Raw genomic sequence first — 23,272 nt, forward strand, 5'->3', positions numbered from 1 at the left:
ATGGCGTAGATCGACTATTACTAAGACTAGTGAACAGTTACATGAAATAGGAACCACCTGACTTTGTCCCTTTTGCTTAAAGTCAAGTGGTAAGAATTATAAGCAGGTTTCTTTAGTGGCTGTTTAAAATCATTCATTCGTCTCGGGTGAATAGCTTTCTAAGCATTAGGGACCCCGGGGACGTTGCGCAGGTACAAAGTTTGGTCTCAACTTTTTTGTTGACTTGAAATAGTTAAACAGTACCTGTGGGCACATGTGCGTATAAAATAATATTAGTCTATACTAATATTATAAAGAGGAAAACTTTGTTTGTTTGATTGTAATGAATAAGCTCAAAAATTACTGGACTGATTTTTAAAATTCTTTCACCACTCGAAAGCTACATTATCTACGAGTAACATAGGCTATATTTTATATGAAATATATTTGATAAATAGATTTTGAGGCGGTACAAAATTTGCCGGGTCAGCTAGTGTGTTATATATTGTTATAAACATGACGTGTATATCCCATACACGTCATGTTTATAACACCCACAAACTTATTCAGATTAAATTGCAATTTTGATATTGAAATTAATTTAATATCTTTTAGATAGACCAATACGAATAGAGTTTCGATTAGAAGTTTAATTACCGGTTATTATTAGAATTACCTTAGGTGTTCCTAGCAGGATAATGCCAGTTTTTATTAACAACACTGACAGTGAATGTAAACATTTGTGGTAATGAATGATAATATGGATACGAGTTAGTCCATTCACAAGGTTTCTTCTGTTTGTAAATGTTATTCATGCACCACGAAATTCCGACCGTATCCGTTGCTTTGAATGTGGTTATCGTGGGCATGGTAAGAAAAAGTTCGAAATCCTACTACGAAATAGCATTACTTCAAACGATATTTGATAAATAAACGCGTAGGTCAGAACCACGAGCGTTTATCAAATGTTTTTTGTCTTCTTCTTCCTTGTATGGATTGGCTTATTTGTCCTTTTCCTCACAATTGAATTGAACCCTATTTACGAGCGTACAGACGGCATAAACAATTTCTTAACAGCGCGCGCTTAGCTGCGTAATTTTGAGGTTATGTCAGTATTAATCCGTCGGCCGTTACCGACGTACGCTCCGCTCCGGTTGCCGGCAGTAAAGTGCACTTTTATTGTAGCCACCGATAATACTAACGTTTGTGACTTTGTAGTGTTGTTTTTTATTTGTGAAGGAATATATCGTTACCGAACTTTTGGGAATGATTTCGACTTCTAAAGCTCCGACAAATTTGAATTTTGGACGTCATTGTCGCCCGTTGAGGTATGTTAACGACTTTTGTTTATCTCGTAACACCAATTTAATATAATAAAGTTATGGTGTGAAGCATAAAAAATGTATGTAAATGTTTTGTAAATGTAATTACTAAATACGGACAATTTTATCAATATATCGCAGGCTTAATTTATATAAATAAAATAGAATTACAGTTTATTTTGTATTAAAGTAAAATTATTAATTAAAATTTAAATGTTATGTTACGAGTATGTTTGCATGTTTTTTTGTCTTGTTTAGAATAGAACCGAGCTTATTATCATTTAATTAATGAATCCAATGTCATAGTTATTTAATAACTTCTTGGATGTTAAATTAACTTGCATGTGGTACCTACACTGTCTTTTTAATATAAAACTGATAATGTTATTTCATTAGGCATATTTTACAAGCTTTTATTGTTTTGCCATGCATGCATGAGCTATTTGATAAGTCAACCGTTAATAATTTAAAATAGAGGCAAAATGTCGGAAAAGTGTAGATTATGAAGCATTTTCCTTGCGGATAAAATTTCGGGAATAACATTATAAGTGAGCTGATAAATAAATGCTTAAAAATAACATTGTTAGCAGTGCACCGAACGAGGGTTCTACGTCCCTTGCAACTCGGCCCCTCGCTCGCCACACTTCGGCAGACAAATGTACCAAAATATCAAGTTCTGCTTTCCAACCCTTAACACTTACATCTCAGGGCGCAGTTTGCGTTGCAATTTAGCACAATAACTCATAGTCCCGTCATAGTGCATTCATCCACCCTCCCGTTATTACCTACACCGTATGTATATTGCGGACTGCGGTGCCTATTGTTACTCGCATCAATCCATTAGACGATTAATCCAACGTATTGTTATAATGCTCATTGTGCAAACGTTCATTACATAATCTCGTTCGGAACGATAATTGAAATTTAATAAACAAACTGTTTGTCATCAATAAGAGACTTGAGTAGGTAAATCCCGACGTATTACGAAAATGTTATTTTATCCGACGTAATTATGTCACCAAAATGTTAAATTAACTACATTTCGTTTGGTGAATATTACCTATTACTGTAACTCTCTGTATACTACAAGGGTTACTCTCTACGTACTAAAAGATTTAGCCTTTTTGCGTCTCTACAAACTCCCTAAAATGTAGCCCCTAAATAATCGCATCAGACGTTTCAAACTCTCCCTATCTTTTATTAAATTGCTGAAACGTTTTCATATTTTATTTGTGAAACGAGATTTTGGGTTTTATTCTTCTTACTTCTTTAATAATATGAAGTTGTTCTTTAATGAAATTCTTCATTAAAAGATCCAGACTTAAAACTGGTGACGATATCTTCATGAATCATTGCGTTGACATATCATTGCCGAAAGATAAACATGTGTGCCTCCTGCACTTAAATGGTAGCTTGACTCGGGTCATTATCGCGACCAAACGAGCTCTACCAAGTATGGAAAATGCGTGTGGGATAGATCCGAATGATGTCGAATTTCATTGAAGAAATATCCCTTTCATAGAGTATTTTTATATACGTCTATTATATAGGTAGAGTTTGACTTACTTCTTAGTATGAAAACTAATAATATCTTTAAAGACCCGTTACTTATTATTTAAATTGAGACTTAACAATATGTGTATGTATGTATATATGAATAATGTTAATACTGGTCAACTATTTGATACTGGCGTGAAATACGTCAAACTTTAGACTTCCTAGAGTTTGAATGGAGGTCGTGGATAAAGTGTTTGTTCCATTTTATGTTTAAGTAAGGATGTATTTTCCTTATTCTAATATGAAGACTGCAAACTCACACTACCACAAATTTCCGTGGTGATAGAACCATTGAACAAATAAATAGGTTCTACAAATGGTAGTGTAGTATTGTTTGTTGTACTATTTCTGCCTTCAAACAATGTGTAGCGCTGTCTTGTTGTGGTTTAAAGGTATGTTACACGTGGTGATACTCACACGAGGTAGTCTAATTTACTTCTCAAGAGTATCATCAAATCCTGTGTTACTTTAAGAAGAATTCCCTTCCTATTTCTATTATATGGCGGCAGATGTCTGTGAAAATAGTGACAAAATATATCTTCCATGAACTTTCACACAGTGTTATCTAGTAAAGCGATCGAAAACAATGGATAGGTACTTACTACATGTGATAGGGGCGGTAGAGACTAAACAGTAATTGAAAACTTTATTGTCTTCGGTCACGCACCTCCCATTACAATATAAGTGCTGATACAGCCATTTCTTTTTAGGTAGAATGCAGCACTTTATAAAAGCTAGAATATCGCCTTTAACGTAATATTGTGGGGACGGGTTAGGTTCCAATTGGATTCAAAAAGATTTAAGGCGATTTAGTGCCACTATACCACTTTAGTGCCACATTAGTTTATGTTTACTTGAAGATTAATACACAACATGTTTGATCATTAAATTAACATAAACAAAATATAATTATTTTATTTTTTCAATAGACAAATAGATTCTAAAAAGTCAGTAGTACAGGTGCACCCGACCTATAAGAGGCAAAATTCAGAGAACTAGGCTCTCATTACTATACTCTATTCTTCTATATCTTTACATATATACTATTATATACATACATATACTCTATTTGGTTCCAATAACTTTAATTAATATACTACATATGTATGTCAGATATAAATGTCAAAACTTTTAAGAACTACAACTCTCCCGCAGTGCTCTAATTTACATGAATGTCTGAAAATTATGTGTGTTTCTTTTCTACTACACTGGGTTATAATAACTATTATAACAATACTATATCTGCTGAATATATGCATTTATGTGTTACAACTTTTAAGATCTTCAACTCTTCCTCATTCTATGTAGGTATTTTATTCCGACTACATTAGGTTACAATAACTATTACTACAATGCTATATATGCTAGATATATGCACTTATGTGTTACAAATTTTAAGAGTTAAACTCACCCTCAGCGCTCTAATTTACATGATAGTCTGAACATTCCTGTCTGATTCCGCCTTACGGTCCTTGATCTATACAGCGGGCGAGACTGCATTTGACATGGCTGTAACCTTTCACGTTATTATTAACCAGTCACGAGGTGAATGTAGTTACAATACATCTCACACATTCATAGTTGTACGATCTGTAACAGTTGTAGGGCTGATGCTCTCTGATAAAATAATTTGATTAAGATAGATTTGTTACTTGTTTACGAGGAATTTACGTAATCGTAGACGAAAATCGTCTTTTGAGAATATATTCATGGAATGATGGATGTTGAAATTATTATTTATCATAAATGACTCTTAACGTTTTACTACTGCGACTACTAAGAATCTTGAGTACTACATTTGACCATTTGTTGATTCTAAATATACTCATATTTCTAACTTTGGTTGGATAGATTGCAAATCGAAATTTGATTTATAATAACGGGCGTAAGACAAAACATGAAATCGTATAAGTAATATAATTCTGGTTATATTATAGTGTAGTTGGTATCTCAACATGTCTATAAACGGGACTTCAAGAAGTTCTAGTGGGGTAGTTTAGGGTTCTCACGGGAAAACCGCAGAACCGCGGAATGTGTACACTTCTGTTCCACTTCAACGCACTTACAGGTGGCGCCGTTTTAATATTTAAAAAGGACTTAGATGTACATTTGTATAGACTTTTCTACAGATTTTTTTAAACGTACTATGATCCTTAAGTAATAAATGTGAATTTGAGTTTGCTTATTTATTTGTGACGCCTAAACTACATAACCGATTGTTATGAAATTGTATACTCACGTTGTCAGGGGTTAATAAAATGACATAGGATACTTTTTTCCCCGAAAAAAGGTACCGTTCCCAAGAGATAAATAAAAACATCTGACCGCGAACGGCACAGGTAGAAGCTAGTAAATATATAAACAGTCCTCTATAGCCATACTACCTACCTACTATTACTACCTACCTTAAAAGAGTCTACTTTGATAAATACAGAGACTTTTCTGTACAATTTTGCTGTAAAGAGTCGTCGATGCTGAATACAAAGACATCACTTACGACTTGACAAGTACTTATCGTTAAGTAAAAAGTTAGTTATTAGCATAAAAGAACTTAAAGACAATACGTGGTAGCCTTCTATCTCCACGTTAACACATACATATTTATGAATCAAGGAAAACATAACTCTGAAGGCGTACAAATGGCATCATAGTCGTAGGTTGAAGGAAATGCGACTTAACAAATGTAACTTGAATGTATGTAGGTACTTACTTGATACTTAAGTTCTTGTATAGTATAGAAGTATATTTGTAAGGACTGTACCCTTAGTATGAGTTTTTACGTTGTGACAAAAATGACTGTTTTTGTTTTTGTTTACGTATTTACCATAAATTTCCAATCAGTTCTGATTCAATCCGCTAGGGGCGCTGATTGAAATGTGTGGGCAAATACGTAAACAAATACCAAAGGACTATACCCTTAGCATGAGTTTTTACGTTGAGACAAAAATGACTGTTTTTGTTTTTGTTTACGTATTTCCCATACATTTCCAGTCAGTTCTGATTCAATCCGCTAGGGGCGCTGATTGAAATGTATGGACAAATACGTAAACAAATACCAAAACAGTAATTTTTGTAAAAACCTAAAAACTCATACTAAGGGTACTGATATATAAACATTGGTTATTATTATGCAGGAAAACCACAAAATGACAAATTGAAATATAAAGTAGCTTCTTTTTCGTCATCTCTTAACCGCATTGCAAGTAATATGGGTAAATGACTACCTTATGTAAATATAAACAATTGAAATAAATATTTTATTATTTTTAAAGCTATTTTGTATAACTTACTTTATTTATCAAAACGATATGAAAACGCTTTTTCCCTACCTATTGATAAACATAGGACAATGTTCACAATGATTTTATTACACAACGGAAACAGGCTGAAATCTATGTGATGACTTTTGATAGAGTATGTGTTTGTGTACTTTGTATTTGCCCTTAACGCAGATAATATACGGAATCGCATTGCTAACACCGGATCGTATTAAAAATATTTCAATTAGTGATTAAATTAACGAGATACTCATGTAATTTATTTAATAATAAATTACATGAGTATCTCGTTGACAAGACCTACTACCACATTAATGATTTTTTTAATGACATTGACTAAAGCGATTATTTCTATTATCTTGTCTGTTTTTTGAGTATGGGCCATTACAAGAAAATATTTTTTATTAGTTCTGACATGCAATTTTATTGTATAATTATTAGTTTAATATGAAGATTTAATGTTATTATTGTATGCTTTGTCCTGTTTTAATTTAAATAATTTAGGTTAATTTTAATTAGAATTTATGTAATTTATATACTTATGACATATTTGCATACCCTTTGGGTTAGGATAGGAGCACAAAACTTATGTATTTCAAACATGTATACCACCTTATCCTGCAATAAATGAATTGAATTTGAATTTGATTTTGAAATAAATAGCAGGTATTTTATAAGCACTTTATTTCTAGTTAAATAGGTCTCACGGCTCAAGAAACTAGTGTGCGGACAATGGCATCTTTATGTAACGGTCGGATTGTATGAGGGCAGGGTATCCGACGTATACCTACGTACCTATACCATACATTACACGCACATACTGAACAGATGAGAAATTCCTCAGCGACGCTCCACAATTCAACTCTTTGTGCCGATGTCTCTTTGAAGTATGTTACTAGTATTTGCTACGGTAACATAAGTATCAGATATCCTAGGCTGTATCAAAAATCAATGCCCTATAAATTGAATATGATTTCAGAAGTAAATATAGTTAGCTAGTTGGATTTTTTCATGTTTTCAAGTTAGGTAACAAAATAATGTATAAAAGGACATTCTACAAAATATTTACTTTAGGTTTAGGTTTAATTGATTTGTTATCACTTGACTAATATGATACGTAATCAACTTTAAAACTCTGCCGTGACTGTTGCCGTGTATTAAGTTTAAGATGGTACTAACACAAGATTTTTAATTTCACAATATATTTTGGACATATTTTGGATCAATTACCTACTATTTATCTCTCAAATTATTATTAGGTCCTCGATTCAAATAATTAATCAGCCAATCATATATTAATCCATAGCGCACATTACAGTAATACATACATGCATTATAACTGTTTGCAAAATAACTGTTGTTAATAAATCAAAAATAATTAATTGGCCAATCAAATTAACGTCAATCATCAATCAAGTAATCTATAGAATAGGTATTGCACATAACAGTAGTAATTTATGTTTTACTGTTGAAGTTTTTAACTGTTTACGAAGCATTATTTATTTTTACTACCTTACTGCTTAGAACACCACAACGAAGCTGCAAACTGTTGTTAAATGCAAAAATTATGAATGGATGATGATACCGGTTTAATCGAACCACGAAATATTTACAAAATGTATCTATGCTATCTTCATATCTCTGTTTCTACACTTATCGATGTCTGAAGTACCACACCCAAACTTATGTTGTCAGTAGATTGTCTGTGGCATAGGTACGTTTAAGCTTTACTTTTTGTAGCTCGCACTAATCTTAACAACACAAGATGTTAATACATTTTCATAGCAAAAAACATGCCAATACACACAAGTTTTTCTGTTGCGAAACCTCGATCATTGGCCCACATACGCCGTAGCGAAACCTAAGGCTCCTCGCCATCTCCACTCAACCCACTATTGCTCTCAGGTCAACATATGAACACAACTGTATAACAATAGTCTAAAATCACTGTGTATTTAACCTAGACGTGTGTAGCAACAACTTCGCTTGTTTTATTAGACTACCGTCTATTATCGATACTTAATCTATCTAAATTTTACCGACTAAAGCCCGAATATTGATAATTTTTGGTACAAAGTAATTGTCAAAGTTGGTCTATGGTAGACGAATCATTGGATATCTACATTTATTATCAAAAACGGGCGTAAATTAATATGAACTCAGAAATCATATGCGATTTTGTATATACAATAAAAAGTAATACATGTAAATTATTCTGGAATTATACTTTTTTGGAGGAAAATCTGTCAAAAACCTATATTTATCATTGAAATTGCGTCATTTAACATTATCTTTAGTAGTAAATTGGCACAATCAAACTGAAAAAATATGTTTTGGAATTTAAGGGACTCAGTAGTTCATAATTAGGAATGAAGATACAAATCTAAGACATAGCCACATTTTTGGTAAGATTTTCTCGATTTTGTGTTTCACCTGCGTCTATAGATCTACCTTTTGAGGTCAATATAGCAGTTGTTAATTAAGTTAATGATGCCAGCAATTAAGCTGGAGATTGGTTGTTGATACTTAACTGTTTTTGTGCATTCCATCAAACAACATGAGCATCGTTGCAGTCACTATGAATAGTAAATAATTGGCCAAGTGCTAGTCGCGCACACCCGTAGCGGACTCGTAGGGTTCCGTACACCAAAAATTTCATATATTTTTTATTTTTGGTAAATAATTATTATTTATTTACCATAAACGCTTTCTACACTCACAGCCCCACACTAGGATTCCCTGTGTCGTGGGTGCCATGGACACACACATAGACAAATACACAAACAGCCAGACCCAGAAACAGAAATCTAAATTCATCATTTAGACATCTGTCTGGCCGGGGATCGAACCCGGGACCCTTTGCGCGTCAAACCGGTAAGGCGGCCGCTCCGCCACGCGGGTCGTCAATGTCGTCGTCGGTACGTTAGTATTTGGTATTATAGCATACATTGAAATAAATGCATTGTGAAAATTAGAACTGTTTACCTATTACGGTTCAATATATAAAGCGGAAATCGTCGAAAAAAAGCGTCTTATACATACTGTAAAAATTTCTTGTGTCTATCTATTACGCTTAAGAAGATACAGTCCTGAGACAGATCGAAAGACGAACAGACTGACAGACAGCGAAACTTAGTACATAATAAAGTTCCGTTTTTACCCTAAGGGTACGGAACCCTAATAACACGCATAGACACCGGTTAACAAGCTCAGAAGCTTCCGTCGTCCGCTATAATTGACTTGAAAAATGATCCAATAAATCTAGAACCAAAGCCTGTTTTGCACATAATATTGTGAGAAGGATGGGAGTTTCACACGTACTGCAGGCTACAGTTTCTATTATCCCGCCTACATTCGCCACTCGAAATTTAATAACGTTATTTACATAAAGATTAGCAGACTGTTTGCTTTGCTTAGTCATTTGGTGTTGTTATAAGCTCACACAATAATCATAAATTGGATTTAATTTTGGTTATAAGGCCAAACAACAAAACATTAGGTATACATTACATAAACTAAACTTAAATTATGGATTTTTAGAATTATAATATAAATTGAAGATTTTGCATTACTATGTTAGGAGACAGATATAAATGATAGATTTTGTAAAACAACTTTTTTTTTGCCTTAGGTACATTTTTATACGATAATTGCATTAGAACATTTATCATATTGAATCTTTTTAATATATTTTTGTTTGTAACAAACATCTCATTAAGAATCTTCTTGCAAAGTTCAATAATAGCAATAAGTATGTGTTGAATCATGGCTTAGCTTAAGTTCGTATTGTATCGTCACTTTCAAACCCTACTTCCCATTCACAAATTCTACACCTACGACAGAATGAATCCAGATCAATCAGATTTCTCTTGAGAAAAAATAAAGAAGCTGTTCCATAATGACACATTATGAATGAAGTTTCCCATACTCGTGGATCTAGAACATCGACCATGGGAAATTCTTCTTAATCTTGCTAATAATATAATTGCGAACACTTATTAATACTTACCGTTAGAGAGCTAAATTGCTAAGCAACCGGCATGAAGTATACGTAAAAATGAGAAATATTTTGAGGCTTAACATTTTTTGAACAATAACAACCAAAAACAATACAGAAACCTGTTATACCACTATATGTTATCGAAGGAAAATAAAAGAGTCGTCGTAATTATCGACTTATCGACCCATTCCTGTCCCACTACTGGGCACTGATCCTGTCTGAATGATAAGCATTAAGATTAGAACTTTGATAAATCAGTGATGGGATGAATCTCAACCCGGACCACCAACGTAGAAGAAAAAGCACAAAGCTTATATGATGTATTTTATAATGTATGTAAAATACTATTTTTAATGCACACTAAATATCATTTCTGTATAAATTCACTAATCCTAAATTACTGCAAGAAAAGTTACTGTAATCTATGAATGTACTTACTACTTTCATTGTTGCGTGTATATGAAATACAATTGTACTGTAAATAAATACTACTATTTAAAGGTAAACCTTAATGCTTTTTGATTGATTAAAGCAGATTGAATATAAACAAAACTTGGACATTTCTAGGTGTCTGCGGTAGTAACAATCAGACATGGGTTACATTCCGTAGAGCCAGTCGTACCACTATCGGTCTTAGTTATGTATAAATCTCAGATTCGTTAATAAGTGTGGGCGCAGCATGAGCACGAACCCGTTACTCGAGCTGTATTTCTTATTTAACAATGCATAGTCAAACAACTCAATAATATTGATAGAATCCTCTGTAAGTACTGATTATGGGTAGATTAATCTTTGGTCGTTTTATAGTAAAAAGAAAACTACATTAATAGCCTACGTTTGATGTGTTCATAGGTATCAAAACAAAAACATTAATTAGTCGTTTAGAAACATACATGGTCAGGAATCGTACCCACAATCTGCGTGACAGACCGATGTAGTGAAACTTGCGCACGGCGCTTAAGAATTGAGAAAGTTAAACCTTTCCTCTAAAATTTTAGTATCTAGTTATGCTATTAATATATTATTGAAATGCACAAGAATTTAGTTAATGTAATGATTACCTAATCGTGTTTATCATCAACGTCGTAAGACTTACATAGTGATATCACTTCGTGGGTGGTGTTTTGTCACACTACATCGACTATTAATACTATCACTTCATATTGTATGTTAGGAAATAAAATTGACTACCGTATATAAATGTTTACATTTATGCCATCTATTTGAGTGATGTATCGTCAGAAAAACGTGTCTTGGATTAGGATTATTTGGTTATATGTTTTATACATACACAACAAAATTTCATTAGTCTCGGAGTATGCTTGCAAAGGGTGACTTTGCCATCGCCCTTTTTATTTGCGAATACGACGGCTTTCGGCGGGAGTAGTGGCGCCAAGAATAGAAAAATAGAGGTCAAAAACCTCGACTGAAATGGAATAGGTTGTCTGTTATATATATGTTCATATTCGATCACATCAAACTATACTAAAACAGAATGAAAATGGTTAAAAAGGCTTTACTGACTTAACTAATTTTGACGAAAAACGTCGCTCAATAACAAGGTGGCCTGTACGTCATAGTCTCTACCTATTTTATTTCTTACCTCAAAAATATTTAGGGTCCATCATAATAATATGACGCACTCAAAAATAATGTTACGGTTCTTATATCATAATCCAAATATTAGTATTTACTTATTTCCGTAAAAAGTACCTACAATTTGTTTTAATTTACCTAACAATAATTTACGTCATAATTATATTTAACATTGACAGATACTGCTAATGCATCACTATTTTAACCCATTCGTATATTTATTTCTGTCCGTATATTGTACGCAATTACTTACATAGTTAACAAACACATTCGGTATTTGATTACATGGTTGGAGTGTGATGATGTCATGACAATTTGTTATTTGCAAGGAATATGTTGCTAAAAGCTAGATAAAGATATGTCTAAGTACTGCGGCTATAATAATATTTATATTGCAATTTGTCAGTGTCCTAGATAGAAGCACGTGAATTCTGATACTGAGATGATTGAAATTTAATGACTATAAATTGCAAATTCTTTGGATGTTGATTATCTTAAAATATTTTAAATATTTTTGAGTAAATCAACAGAGTCAACAGAGTTTTTCCTCACCTAAAAATGAAAGTAGAGTCTGTGTTAGAATGTTAAAAATTAGTATATCTTAGAAATCTAAATGAATTCTATCTAAAATTAAAATTTCAATTATAGTTCTTTGATTCCACGCTGGGATATCTTACTTTATGATTCTCGATTAGTCGATTAGTTCTTACTTTATGATTCTCCACCCTTGTCCTAAATCATAAACCTTTTTGAATGTCACTACTTACCTGACTGTCTTCTATTTACAATATTAAAAAAAACAGACTAACTACCATATTGTTTACAATACAAAACTGTAACTTTTTAAAAATATAACACAACAAAGGGTATATCATAGGCAAGGTACAATAATATGATTCTATAGTGGCATTTAGTTCTCACTCGGCACGATTATTTAATTATCTACAGCATCAATCTTAAACATCTGTATAAGTAAATCACAGTGTGGGCGAAATGAATAAAAACACAATATTGCGAGGGTGTCTGACTAGTTGTATCAGTCCACATTTTTATCTTAGCCTCTGTGTAGTTATGTGATTCTCTTTCTAGCGCAGTGATTGCTATTTGAACAGGATTCAATCGGGTTCACTTCGTAGAATATGTCTCTCTTCGTTACTTTGAACCTAGATCGAACGTTGTGAGATTGGAAAGAAATCTGAAGTGATATAAACCGTTATAATAACTGCGACGACTTCTACGATATCTTTTAATCTTTTTAATTTTACTGAAAACGTAAGTCTAATTTTTAATCGACTTCCCAAAGAAGAGAGGTTATCTATTCGTTGCATATATTTTTTAATGTTACTGAAAACATATCTAAAATTCAATTCTTTACTTTACATCTACTCGACCGTAGAACAAATTTAAAATCAAAATGCTAAGATAGATTTCATCGGCACCTCCCAATAAATCTTCAAAGAATTCCATCTGTTTCTTACAAATAAGGATTTGCAAATTTGCTTCGCTGTTTGCAAACTTGCATCGCAGCACCGTGGCACCGGAAGAGCAGTGACCACAATTGTCCAAATTCGGCGCACAACGGGACTGTGCCGGCGCAAATTAACGATGTTTCCGACGTAACGGCGACCTAGCCGACCATTGTATGGTGGAAAATTAAAAATAATAGAAAAGAGAACGTAACACGCACTGTTTCATATTTCACATTGTTTTAAACAGAGGTTATTGCCACTTAAACTACCAGAACTATAGCGTTAGTGTTTTGTAAACAACTTTATTTCTTGTACTTACAAACTACAAGTGTTCGAGTATAAATTTTATGAATCACCTCAACGGATTTTCGCAGAACCTTTATGAGTAGATCAAAACTAGTTCAATATTTTGTATTTACAGCAATGAACACATTAATTGAAGTAAATTAGTATTCCGCGTATTAAATATTATTTAAAACAAAACAATACAAGTAATACGAAAATGTGTAGGTAAAACATATGTCATTAATCTGCATCTGCATACTTTCCAAAAATGTAGAGAAACTTCTTAGTGTCCATCTACTGGGCATGTACCTACATGCTCAGTAGATGGACACAAAGAAGGTCTCAACCCTCACCGTAATACGTAATTTTTTTTAGTCATAAATCAAATTTTACGTATAAAATTAATATCAAGTAAAGGGTTAACTATAGCTAAAAGTAAGGCAATGAAATTGTAACAACGAAATGACAAAAAACCATCCAGTATACAACTCGATTAGTTTCGGCATATGTATACACAGTATGATTGCGAGCGATATCTAATATCATTGTCCGATATCCCCCTTTCGATCCAAATGCCCGGGAGGACTATCTATAACAAAGATCACCCTAGATCACCCCAGTCGCCCTGCGGCGATGCGGTATTTAATTACGCTCAGCGTGTAACGAACCAGCCCCCAGCATCCCCAGAGAATAACTCTAGCATTGCGGTTGATAAGCGTCCGCAATTAAAATTAATATTGATCGCGCTATCAATTTTGCCATTCGTTTTTGATGCATTTTGTTGACAAACCCATCTGAATAATTACGGACATTTGAAGCGTACTTTACGGAGGAATAAACAGAAATCTTTGTTTATGGATAAGACTCATTTAAAATCTTTTGACATCTTAGCTATTTAAGTTAATTGCATTCGAAAGGTTGCAATTTGGATAAGTCAATACCATTTGACTTATCCAAATTTGCAATTTGCACCTGCGATACTCATCATACCGTCACTTATGGATATATTTAATCAATCCCAAATAGTACTCCAAAAAGAGCTATATAATACAAGCCGAAAAACGTTGTTATCCAGAGTACTAAGACCAAAGCCATGTGAAAATCATTCTTTCTTTTTCTCATAGACTGCATCTGTGAGTCTAGTACTATATGCACTTATCTTCAGCTAATTTCTATTGCATTATCCCAAACCCCTCGAGCATCTGTAATGCAATGACAACCAGACCAATAAAACAAGAATTAATTACATCCATAAATTTTCTCCCATTTGTTAGAACGTGGTCTCGATTGTTTTATTATGCACCCTGTTATTTATTTGCAGACTATAGACCGGGGGACGAATTTTGTTGATGCTTTCAGAGTATTAAATAAACAAACACATACGCATATTTTAGATGTAGCATTTTGCTATTCCTTTTGGAATTGCGATAGTTTCCATTAGATGTGTGTTCACTGCAGACAAAGAATACCAACACATTTATAACAAGTAATGGAACAATATTATTAAGTAATTTTACTGACGGTGGTGTAACAAATGTTTTACATGTTTGACGCCTCATGTTACTCCGCCCGTTCCCCTCATATTGATAATAAGTAGAATCATTAATCATAATACACATGCATCATTTGTTCCCCATCCCTGTGATGTTAAGATCCTAGTTATTATTTTACCCCCTTACTACTATTACTATACTAACTATAACACAGCCATCTCTTCCACGAAGTGACATGATATAAGGAATCTAATCATCAATTTTGTAAATGTTGATAAGTTTAGCGCTTCTCCGAAAACATTTCATTTACTAATCCAAATTATGTATTTAAAATTAAAAAAATAAAAAACATCTGCATTAAGTCCGTAAGGCACAATAAGTTAGTTAGCACATTTTGTTGATTTATACGTAACAGAATTTTTTTATATAAGTGATTCATCTAATCAATACACATGGCTTCTCTTTTAATATATATGCCTAAAAGCATAGATTAGTACAGATTACTCACTCCTAACAAGAAAATGTACCCAGTTTTAAGAATTGAAATAGTTGCGTAAAAAAGTTTTGCCACGTCTTCGTGCTAAAATGTCCCTAAAATATTTGAGATAATTATTTATTTATTATGTTATATATTTATTATGTAAATTACGCAGTATTAGTTATTTATTCGTAAATTTTCTCTAAAAATATTTTTATTTGTCAAGAATTAAAAAAAAGAACTTACTAATAAGCCGTTTTTAGCTTCATTCAATTTCAAGGCGGCGAAGTATCTTTACTAATCTATGCCTAAAAGTTTGGAATGTATATTTTACGACCGAGACGGAATAAAATGTATATTAAATGCTCGATCATTGAGCAGTCCGTCCACGCGACTCCTAAACTGAGTGCTTTCAGACTACTAATTCTACTTACAACACAAGTGGGATTCCTCGTATATTGATGAGAGGAGCCGGAGCGGATATCCGCAGCACAATGAGTGCATATTGTATGTTACTTTTATCGCGGTATGCACAATCTCTCAAGAATCTTTGAAGTAGTACTCTTTGTGTTTCGACTCCGAAGATACCACCGCGACACCTATTTCTACCTTATACCAGCAGTGTTTAGCGCGGCTGTATTTTGGTTTGAAGGACAAAGGAGGCATTTTTATCCGAAGCGTTCAACTTAGTTCTCAGTCCTTTGTCCTAAACTGTTTATATCTCTAGTTATAGACGTATGTATTAACCCTTTTAATTGAGTCTAATCAATTACAACGCTTTTCACCTTCAAATAACAACCGTATAGGGGACTCGTAGTAATTTAGATCTATTTACGTTTCTTATTATAGAAATAAATGGTCTTAATTCAAATAAATTGATCGTTTAATTAACATCTGTAATGAGAAACACAATTGCAAACTATTTCTGGTAATTATGTTGCCAAAGATAATCACACTTAAATTAAAATCAATCAAAGCATCAAAGTCAATAATAAATTGAAAAAAAAATCAAGTTATGTATGTAATTATTATTGAAAACTAATGTAATGTAAGAAAACATTAAGTTAATGGTTACTGATGACCTAAGTAAAATTTTACACTCGTAGTAAGTAAGGAAAGAGTTCGCCGAATACTCCACTTAGCTATATCCAATGGGCATAATGAGCGAACTATACCAAAGTACTCCAAAGTACTCCAAAGGTAGAACATGAAGGTGAAACCGTGGAATACAATTAGCGTGGTTGCTCAAGATACGCACACGAAGCCCTAATTGCCGGACGTTGGTTGTTTGCGCGACCTAAACCCACGCTGAGTGGGTGGCAGCCACCGTGACCAACATGGTGCCAACTACAATTTTAGGAAACACTAACCTCTTTTTTATGTGGCTTACACCACTACAAAGAGGACATTGAGGACAAATTCCTTTGTTTAAATGGACACGTGTACTTCTAAATCACGGTACAGGTGTTCATGTGTAAAGTTTAACACGTTTACCATTAGCTAGAATTATAATTTAAGGTGTTTTATAAAAGTGTTTTATAGACAGTGTCTGAAACATTTTAAATAACTATATCTAGATATCTTAAATTGCATCAATAAATCTTTAAATAAATCAACAACAATAAATCTCAGATTGCTTAACAATAAAATTTCGCAATCTTCTAACAGTAAGTGTAAATAAGATATTTAAACTTTGAATCAATTATTTGTACACATATATTTATGCCAGACATTTGGTTAAATAAATAGATAAGTTATCTCCAATATAACTTCCAAAGGTTAGACGGCCGGTCAGCCATTTCGAACCTATTTAATATTAAAATAAGTTTCTACGCTTAAAACATTTAACTACCAGCTGCGCACAATTTTATGATATCTATATTTAATGAATTCACTTTGAACGCTCTTAAAGCGTGATGCCTTCAAGAGTTGCTAGAATTAAACGTTTGAACGGTCATGTCTAATTATACCGTGGCTTTTTATATAGCACAAGTGGCAACTAAAACAACGAATGTTCGACTATTATGCTGAACATTACTTTTTAACCGACTTCATGTAATGTCACTCGTCTTACATTATAAGCAAAATAGTCAAGTAAATAGAACATAATTATATCTCGTGTTCATAAGCGTAAAGGAAAATTATTTTCACGGTAGAGATGTCGTCATTTGAGTTATAATTATAACAGCATATTTAGAAGCAAGCATAACAATTAGGTTTGCATTAGGTACACGTAGAACAAGTAAAATTCCAAACGTATGACTGATTTAGTGTTTATTTATGTCAAATGTATATAATATATTTCACGAGTAAATTCAAATTAGTGTTAATATTTTTAATGACTAATATAACTCATACACAATATTATGTGATACAAATTTTTACTTTTTACTTTTCTCTAGACATTCTATCAACATTATGAACTTTTATTTGTATTACAAAGTTATACTCAATTGTTCGATGTCAATTGAAAATGAAAAGGGATTACCGTGAAAATGTTGAAAACTTCACATGACCCGTTTTGCTACAATGTCATTCTGTAGCATTACCATGGGTTGGCATAGAAACGCCACTATAGAAATGGTAAATAGAAAACTATTGTCATTTTGCTAGTGAATAACATAACTACTATCGTTACGGTATTTCTTGACAACGTCTGTCAAATTAATGACTCATGGGACCGAATTTGTATGGCAATAGATCATAATGACATTCGCTAGCGATTTGATTTCGATAGGTTTTTACGTATCGAGTTACGTCACTACGGATTTTAGTTCTACGAGTAACCACCAGAGGCGCTGTACAATTTTTCATACATTTATTTTACGCAGTCGCTAGCGAGTAATACTTTTGTAAACTCATGGTAGCCCTACGTTTAAATCTAGTTTACTGCCAAGTTCACCTTCAATTCACGTTCTCTTATCAATGCATGCTTTATTGAACTTGCTTGTGTTGTTTTAATTGGTCGTAGTACCACAATACAAGTCACTAATTATAGAATTAAATTTCACGGTTCATACTCTTTCATGAACAATTGTTTCATTTTGGTGTCATTAATTCAATCAGTAACTAATTTTACTCCATTTGTCATGCATCTATTTATGACACCAATTTATGTAGCAGTTACTCATTATTATTCTCATACCATTGCTTATTAAAAATATTAGAATATCCATAACACAAAGAACCTTTCATTTCGTGAACTGTTTTCACGAAATGAAAGGTTCAGGGCTATGCGTGTACCGTTATCGTATTAAATCTATGATCTGTATTTTCCAGGGAATTCGCCTAAGCCATGGGTGCACCAGCATGGGGCTCCCGCGCCAACGGCGACCGGCCGCGGCTGCTGCGGATGACCCCGCTTCGCCACAGTTTCGCCGCGCCGGCCACTCCGCCCGCGCAACCGCCCGCGCGCACGCACGACTACGCTTCTGATGCTGATACTAATAAAAAAGGTAACCGAATTAAGCCGTAAAATCGTCTAAAGAAACTTTCCAAGAAGGCGTTACAACTATTGGTGTTAAGGTCATTGTATTATTATTTAACATTCTATGGTAACTGTACTAGATTCACGAAGTCGATATGATCTACCCTAGTCTTTTTTCCAACACGCTTCAACTTATTTTTGCTAAATAAGTTTAAGTCAAGGTGTAAATAAATAGAGCAATGTCTCTACTTATTAATTCATGTACAATACAATGTACAATAAGTAATACAGAAATTTGATTATCTATCAATTAAGCAACATGTGTTATTGATGGGTAATATAGAATCAATTACCTATTTTTTAACGAGATACCTTTCCATATATCGTAAAACAAAAATCCGACACCATACTGTACTTGCAGGTGTCCTTAAATTGATATTTATAAAACATGCAATGCCTGACATTAAAGATTGCGTTATACTTTTCAGAAGAAAGTTGGAACGCCAACCTGTCCCAAAGATGGCGAAAGTTACGACGCCGGTGTTCGCGGCTGCGGCCCGGTTCCGGCAACCGCGAGCCCAGTCCCGTGCGCTGCTCCCCGTCGCCCCCGCGACCGCCGCCGCATTGTTCACCTGCTCCACCATCCAAATTATCATTTAGACACCGCGGGAAAGTTTATACAACCGCTTCGTTAAGAGTGACGAGTGGGGCACCTGACATAATCAGGGCGTTAGGTAAACTTGGAGGGGGTTTACGGCGCAGAGCACTCTCAGCGCATGATGTGTTAGCACCACCTCAGCAGCAACCGCCCACTTTTTACGTCCCCAGCCCGACAGTAACCAGGCAGCCCCCGTCGCCGTCCCCTCCTCGCCAAAGCGCCACATTGCGAAGACGTTGCAGTTCCCCCAACGTTTACCGTAGCAAACCTGCAACAGCATCTCGAGATCGAACTCCACTCATAAGCCATGACGATGAAAGCAGAGATGTGGTTGATTATGCCTACGAAATGGAACGTAGGAAAAACACTAAGGATGTGCGAAGTAGGCCGTACAGTGAAAATGTGGAAATGAATGTCCCTGTTTATAAAAATGGGTACAATAGGTTAACAGCAGATATGTCCGATCGCCTTTGGGAAGAGCCGTACAGACTGCCTCGTGTACAAGCCCGTCAGGAACCAATGCAGCAGCTACGCAACTGCGTAGCGGAACTACGAGTTAGTTCAACACCAAGATCTCCTCGACCGCCTCCAGCGCCTCCTATAACTGGAGCGAAAACAGGAAAAAGACCTCCTGCTCCTGAACCTCGAGATTCGCACACCTTCGAGGTATGTCTAAGTTTTCTGTCTTAAACGATGCAACGGAATTTCGAGGGCTTCATTCATTTCAGAATTATAATTACTATTATTATCTCTCGTTATGTTTTCCAAACACTTCAAAAAAAGTTTAACGAAATGAAATATTTTTTAATTGACGTAAACTTTGTAATAGTACTCGTACGAATTTCGTCCTACTTTGTTTTATATTAAAAATATAATAATAAATGAACTTTCTCATTTCAGGTGCGTTTCACAAAGTCGGCGGGTGGTAAAGGATTAGGATTCAGTATCGTTGGTGGCCGAGATTCTCCACGTGGAGACATGGGCATCTTCGTGAAAACCATTTTCAATAATGGCCAGGCTGCAGAATCTGGTTTATTGAGAGAAGGTAATCAACCACGTCGAATTTTATGGTGCAAATATAAATCTTTCCTTATTTCATGTACTCAAAGAAAAGTTTGAAACGATTACCGTTCAGTACCCTTAGTATGAGTTTTTACGGTTTTACAAACATGACTGTTTTTGTATTTGTTTACATATTTGCCTATACATTTTCAATCAGCGCCCCTAGTGGACTGTATCAAAACTTTTTGTAAAAACGTAAAAACTCATACTAAGGGTACAGTACATTTTGAGGCGAACTAACTTTGTTTTGAATTAACAGTAAAACAGTCCCTTCTTATGCAATAATAGTAGAAAGGTGGGCATTCCATATTGACGGTTACGACAGCTGCATACTTTAATCATCTGTAAGAAGGCTACCAGCTGCCCTTAAAGGTTATGTAACATTAGCGTACATATTTTATATGCATCGTAAATACTGCATATAAGGAAATTGCATTTCCGATTCTTACACCGTCATATTAACTTTGCACTGTGCAATTAGAACAACAAACGGATAACTTAATTATATTGGATACTAAAACGAATCGCTGCTTCCTATGTTAAATGTAATATGTAAACTAACAACAGGTAGTGTTTAAATACTAAATACTGAATAATATGAGCTAAAACGTACTTTTGCTATTATCATTGAGTTTTGTTTTTGCTTAAGTTAGAGTATGTAAAAGTTTATTTAGAAGTTTAAGAGTTTATGTAATAGTTAGAGCCTTAAAACAATAAAAGATGGTGATATCCAGAGTTACCAAGAAGTATAATGTTACGAAGTTTATGGGCTGAAAGAAGAAAACCCAGTATATGTATTGTGAAGTGAACAGTGAAGATCGTCTATCACCAAACTTGAAGATTACAGAAACTCTACCTAAAGCTTATCATAGATGCGTTGCTCAAAAAGGCAGTACAAACATCTTATATATTTATAAACTTTAACCATTGAAGACTCACATCGGTATCACACACATAAAGAATAATATCAAGGGAGAATTACTAGTCGATTTTTGATTTGTTGTTTATTTTAACAAAGTAATGTACGCTAATACATAGATTAACTAAGTGCATAGTTGTTACAGAGGTATTTTCAAATATTCCAGGTGACGAGATCGTGTCAGTGAACGGCCGTGGTACAGCAGGGCTGACGCACGGGGAAGCGATCAGGCTGTTCAAGGACGTCCGCGCTGGTCCCGTCCTGCTCAGGGTGGCGAGGCGCGCGCCCGCCCGCTGACTGCCCTGCGCCTGTTGTGGCGACCAGCCACTTCAGGCGCCTTCTTATACTACCTACTCCACTCTGTAGGGTTGTAACAACTTCAAAATAATACCAAAAGGATATACAAAAATATGCCTAATGTTATAGGAGTGGTAGAGTAATAAATGTATTCCAAGCTTTTGGAAGCTTTTGAAATACAGGCAAATTTCTGATTTAACGTAAAGCAACTAATTATTTAGTATGTACTTTACTTGCTTTAATGATCGATTAATCGAAAATCGTAATAAAATCAGAAAGTTTGGATATCCCCATAATTTTGTCAATTGTATGTGGAATCTTGACTCGGCCAGAAAGGTTGAGTTTGGTCATTGGCCTTAAGAAATTTTAAAAATAGACCCATGTCCAGTATTGGACCGATTGATAATGACGTGTACTATTTAAAAATATGATATAATTTAATAGAAATAGGTTCCTGTGCTAAAAATAACGGTTGTTATAATATATTTGCAAAAAATAGATATGGCGGTTGCTTTTATAATTTAAACAGCTAATAAAATTGAAAACAAACTTACGAAAAGTAAGTTTACGTTAAGTATAATCTCAATTTGTTATAATAATATAATGATTTTTGTTAAAGTAATAATTCTTGTAACAATAATATTTCCCTTAATATTTCTACTAAACATTCCTTTATTAAACTGCTGTAACTTAAAAAATACCTATAAAATTATAATGTAAGTCGTAGCTATTATTTCAGATTTTATACTGCTTGAAACATATTCAATGTGTCGATAATAGTTAAGAAAATGTATGATCAATAATTTATATTAATATCACAAAACAGTGCATTTCTCAACATATTGAATAAGATATATCCAGATATACAAAAAAAATTTGGGTACCCTTTGAAAAAACACCCTGTATATTATTATATATTTTATAGTAAACAATATCGATAAGTAGGTACATACATACAAATGAAATATTATAACATGTATTTACAAATACGTAAGTACATACTTCTTTATGAGAATCATAGATAAGTATAGATATCTCACCGCCTTGTAATTGAGGGAAGCCATTGACGCCAAATGAAGCCAAATGACTTAAGCGGCTGACTATTCTGTCAGCTGTTTAATGGCTGTCATGGTGTAATTTACGCGGAATAATGCCGACATGCGCAGTTAAGACACGAAATCGAAGAAAAAGTGCGATGAATATCGTTTCACTCGTAAATGATCTAAAAACTACATTTTTTTAATATCTTTCAAACACAAAAATAGATGACAGTGACAATTGTCAAAAGGTTACATTTTCTTCTTAGGAGCGAGTAATCTTTACTAATCTATGATGACAATATTAATGCAAAATTAATTTTGCATTTTTAAAGGCAGTATTATATTGACATCAAAGCTATTATTTCGTTTTACCGTCCTTTTCCACTACTTTCCTGTATTATACAAATAGACA

The 23,272-nt window shown here is 33.9% G+C and overlaps 1 protein-coding gene across 1 annotated transcript; it reads left to right on the forward strand.

Annotated features, from left to right (window-relative positions):
• The first annotated feature begins 1,083 nt into the window (after positions 1 to 1,083).
• Positions 1,084 to 22,680, forward strand: LOC140752894 (uncharacterized). The gene is made up of 5 exons (XM_073087229.1): positions 1,084 to 1,307; positions 18,737 to 18,912; positions 19,373 to 20,208; positions 20,443 to 20,587; positions 21,690 to 22,680. The coding sequence occupies exons 2-5, from the start codon at positions 18,753 to 18,755 to the stop codon at positions 21,818 to 21,820; spliced, it is 1,272 nt and encodes a 423-aa protein (XP_072943330.1). The 5' UTR covers positions 1,084 to 1,307; positions 18,737 to 18,752; the 3' UTR covers positions 21,821 to 22,680.
• Positions 22,681 to 23,272: the final 592 nt, after the last annotated feature.

This window comes from Epargyreus clarus, unplaced genomic scaffold (genome assembly GCF_041222505.1).
Source record: "Epargyreus clarus isolate Ecla_fem2 unplaced genomic scaffold, WU_Ecla_fem_2.2 ptg000003l, whole genome shotgun sequence".
NCBI lineage: Eukaryota > Metazoa > Arthropoda > Insecta > Lepidoptera > Hesperiidae > Epargyreus > Epargyreus clarus.

Bases quoted from the DNA above. Each gene is read 5' to 3' on its own strand.
- LOC140752894 (XM_073087229.1), top strand. From the start codon at position 18,753: ATGGGTGCACCAGCATGGGGCTCCCGCGCCAACGGCGACCGGCCGCGG. The intron at 18,913-19,372 runs GTAACCGAATTA...TATACTTTTCAG, and splicing joins TGCTGATACTAATAAAAAAG to AAGAAAGTTGGAACGCCAAC. The intron at 20,588-21,689 runs GTAATCAACCAC...CAAATATTCCAG, and splicing joins ATCTGGTTTATTGAGAGAAG to GTGACGAGATCGTGTCAGTG.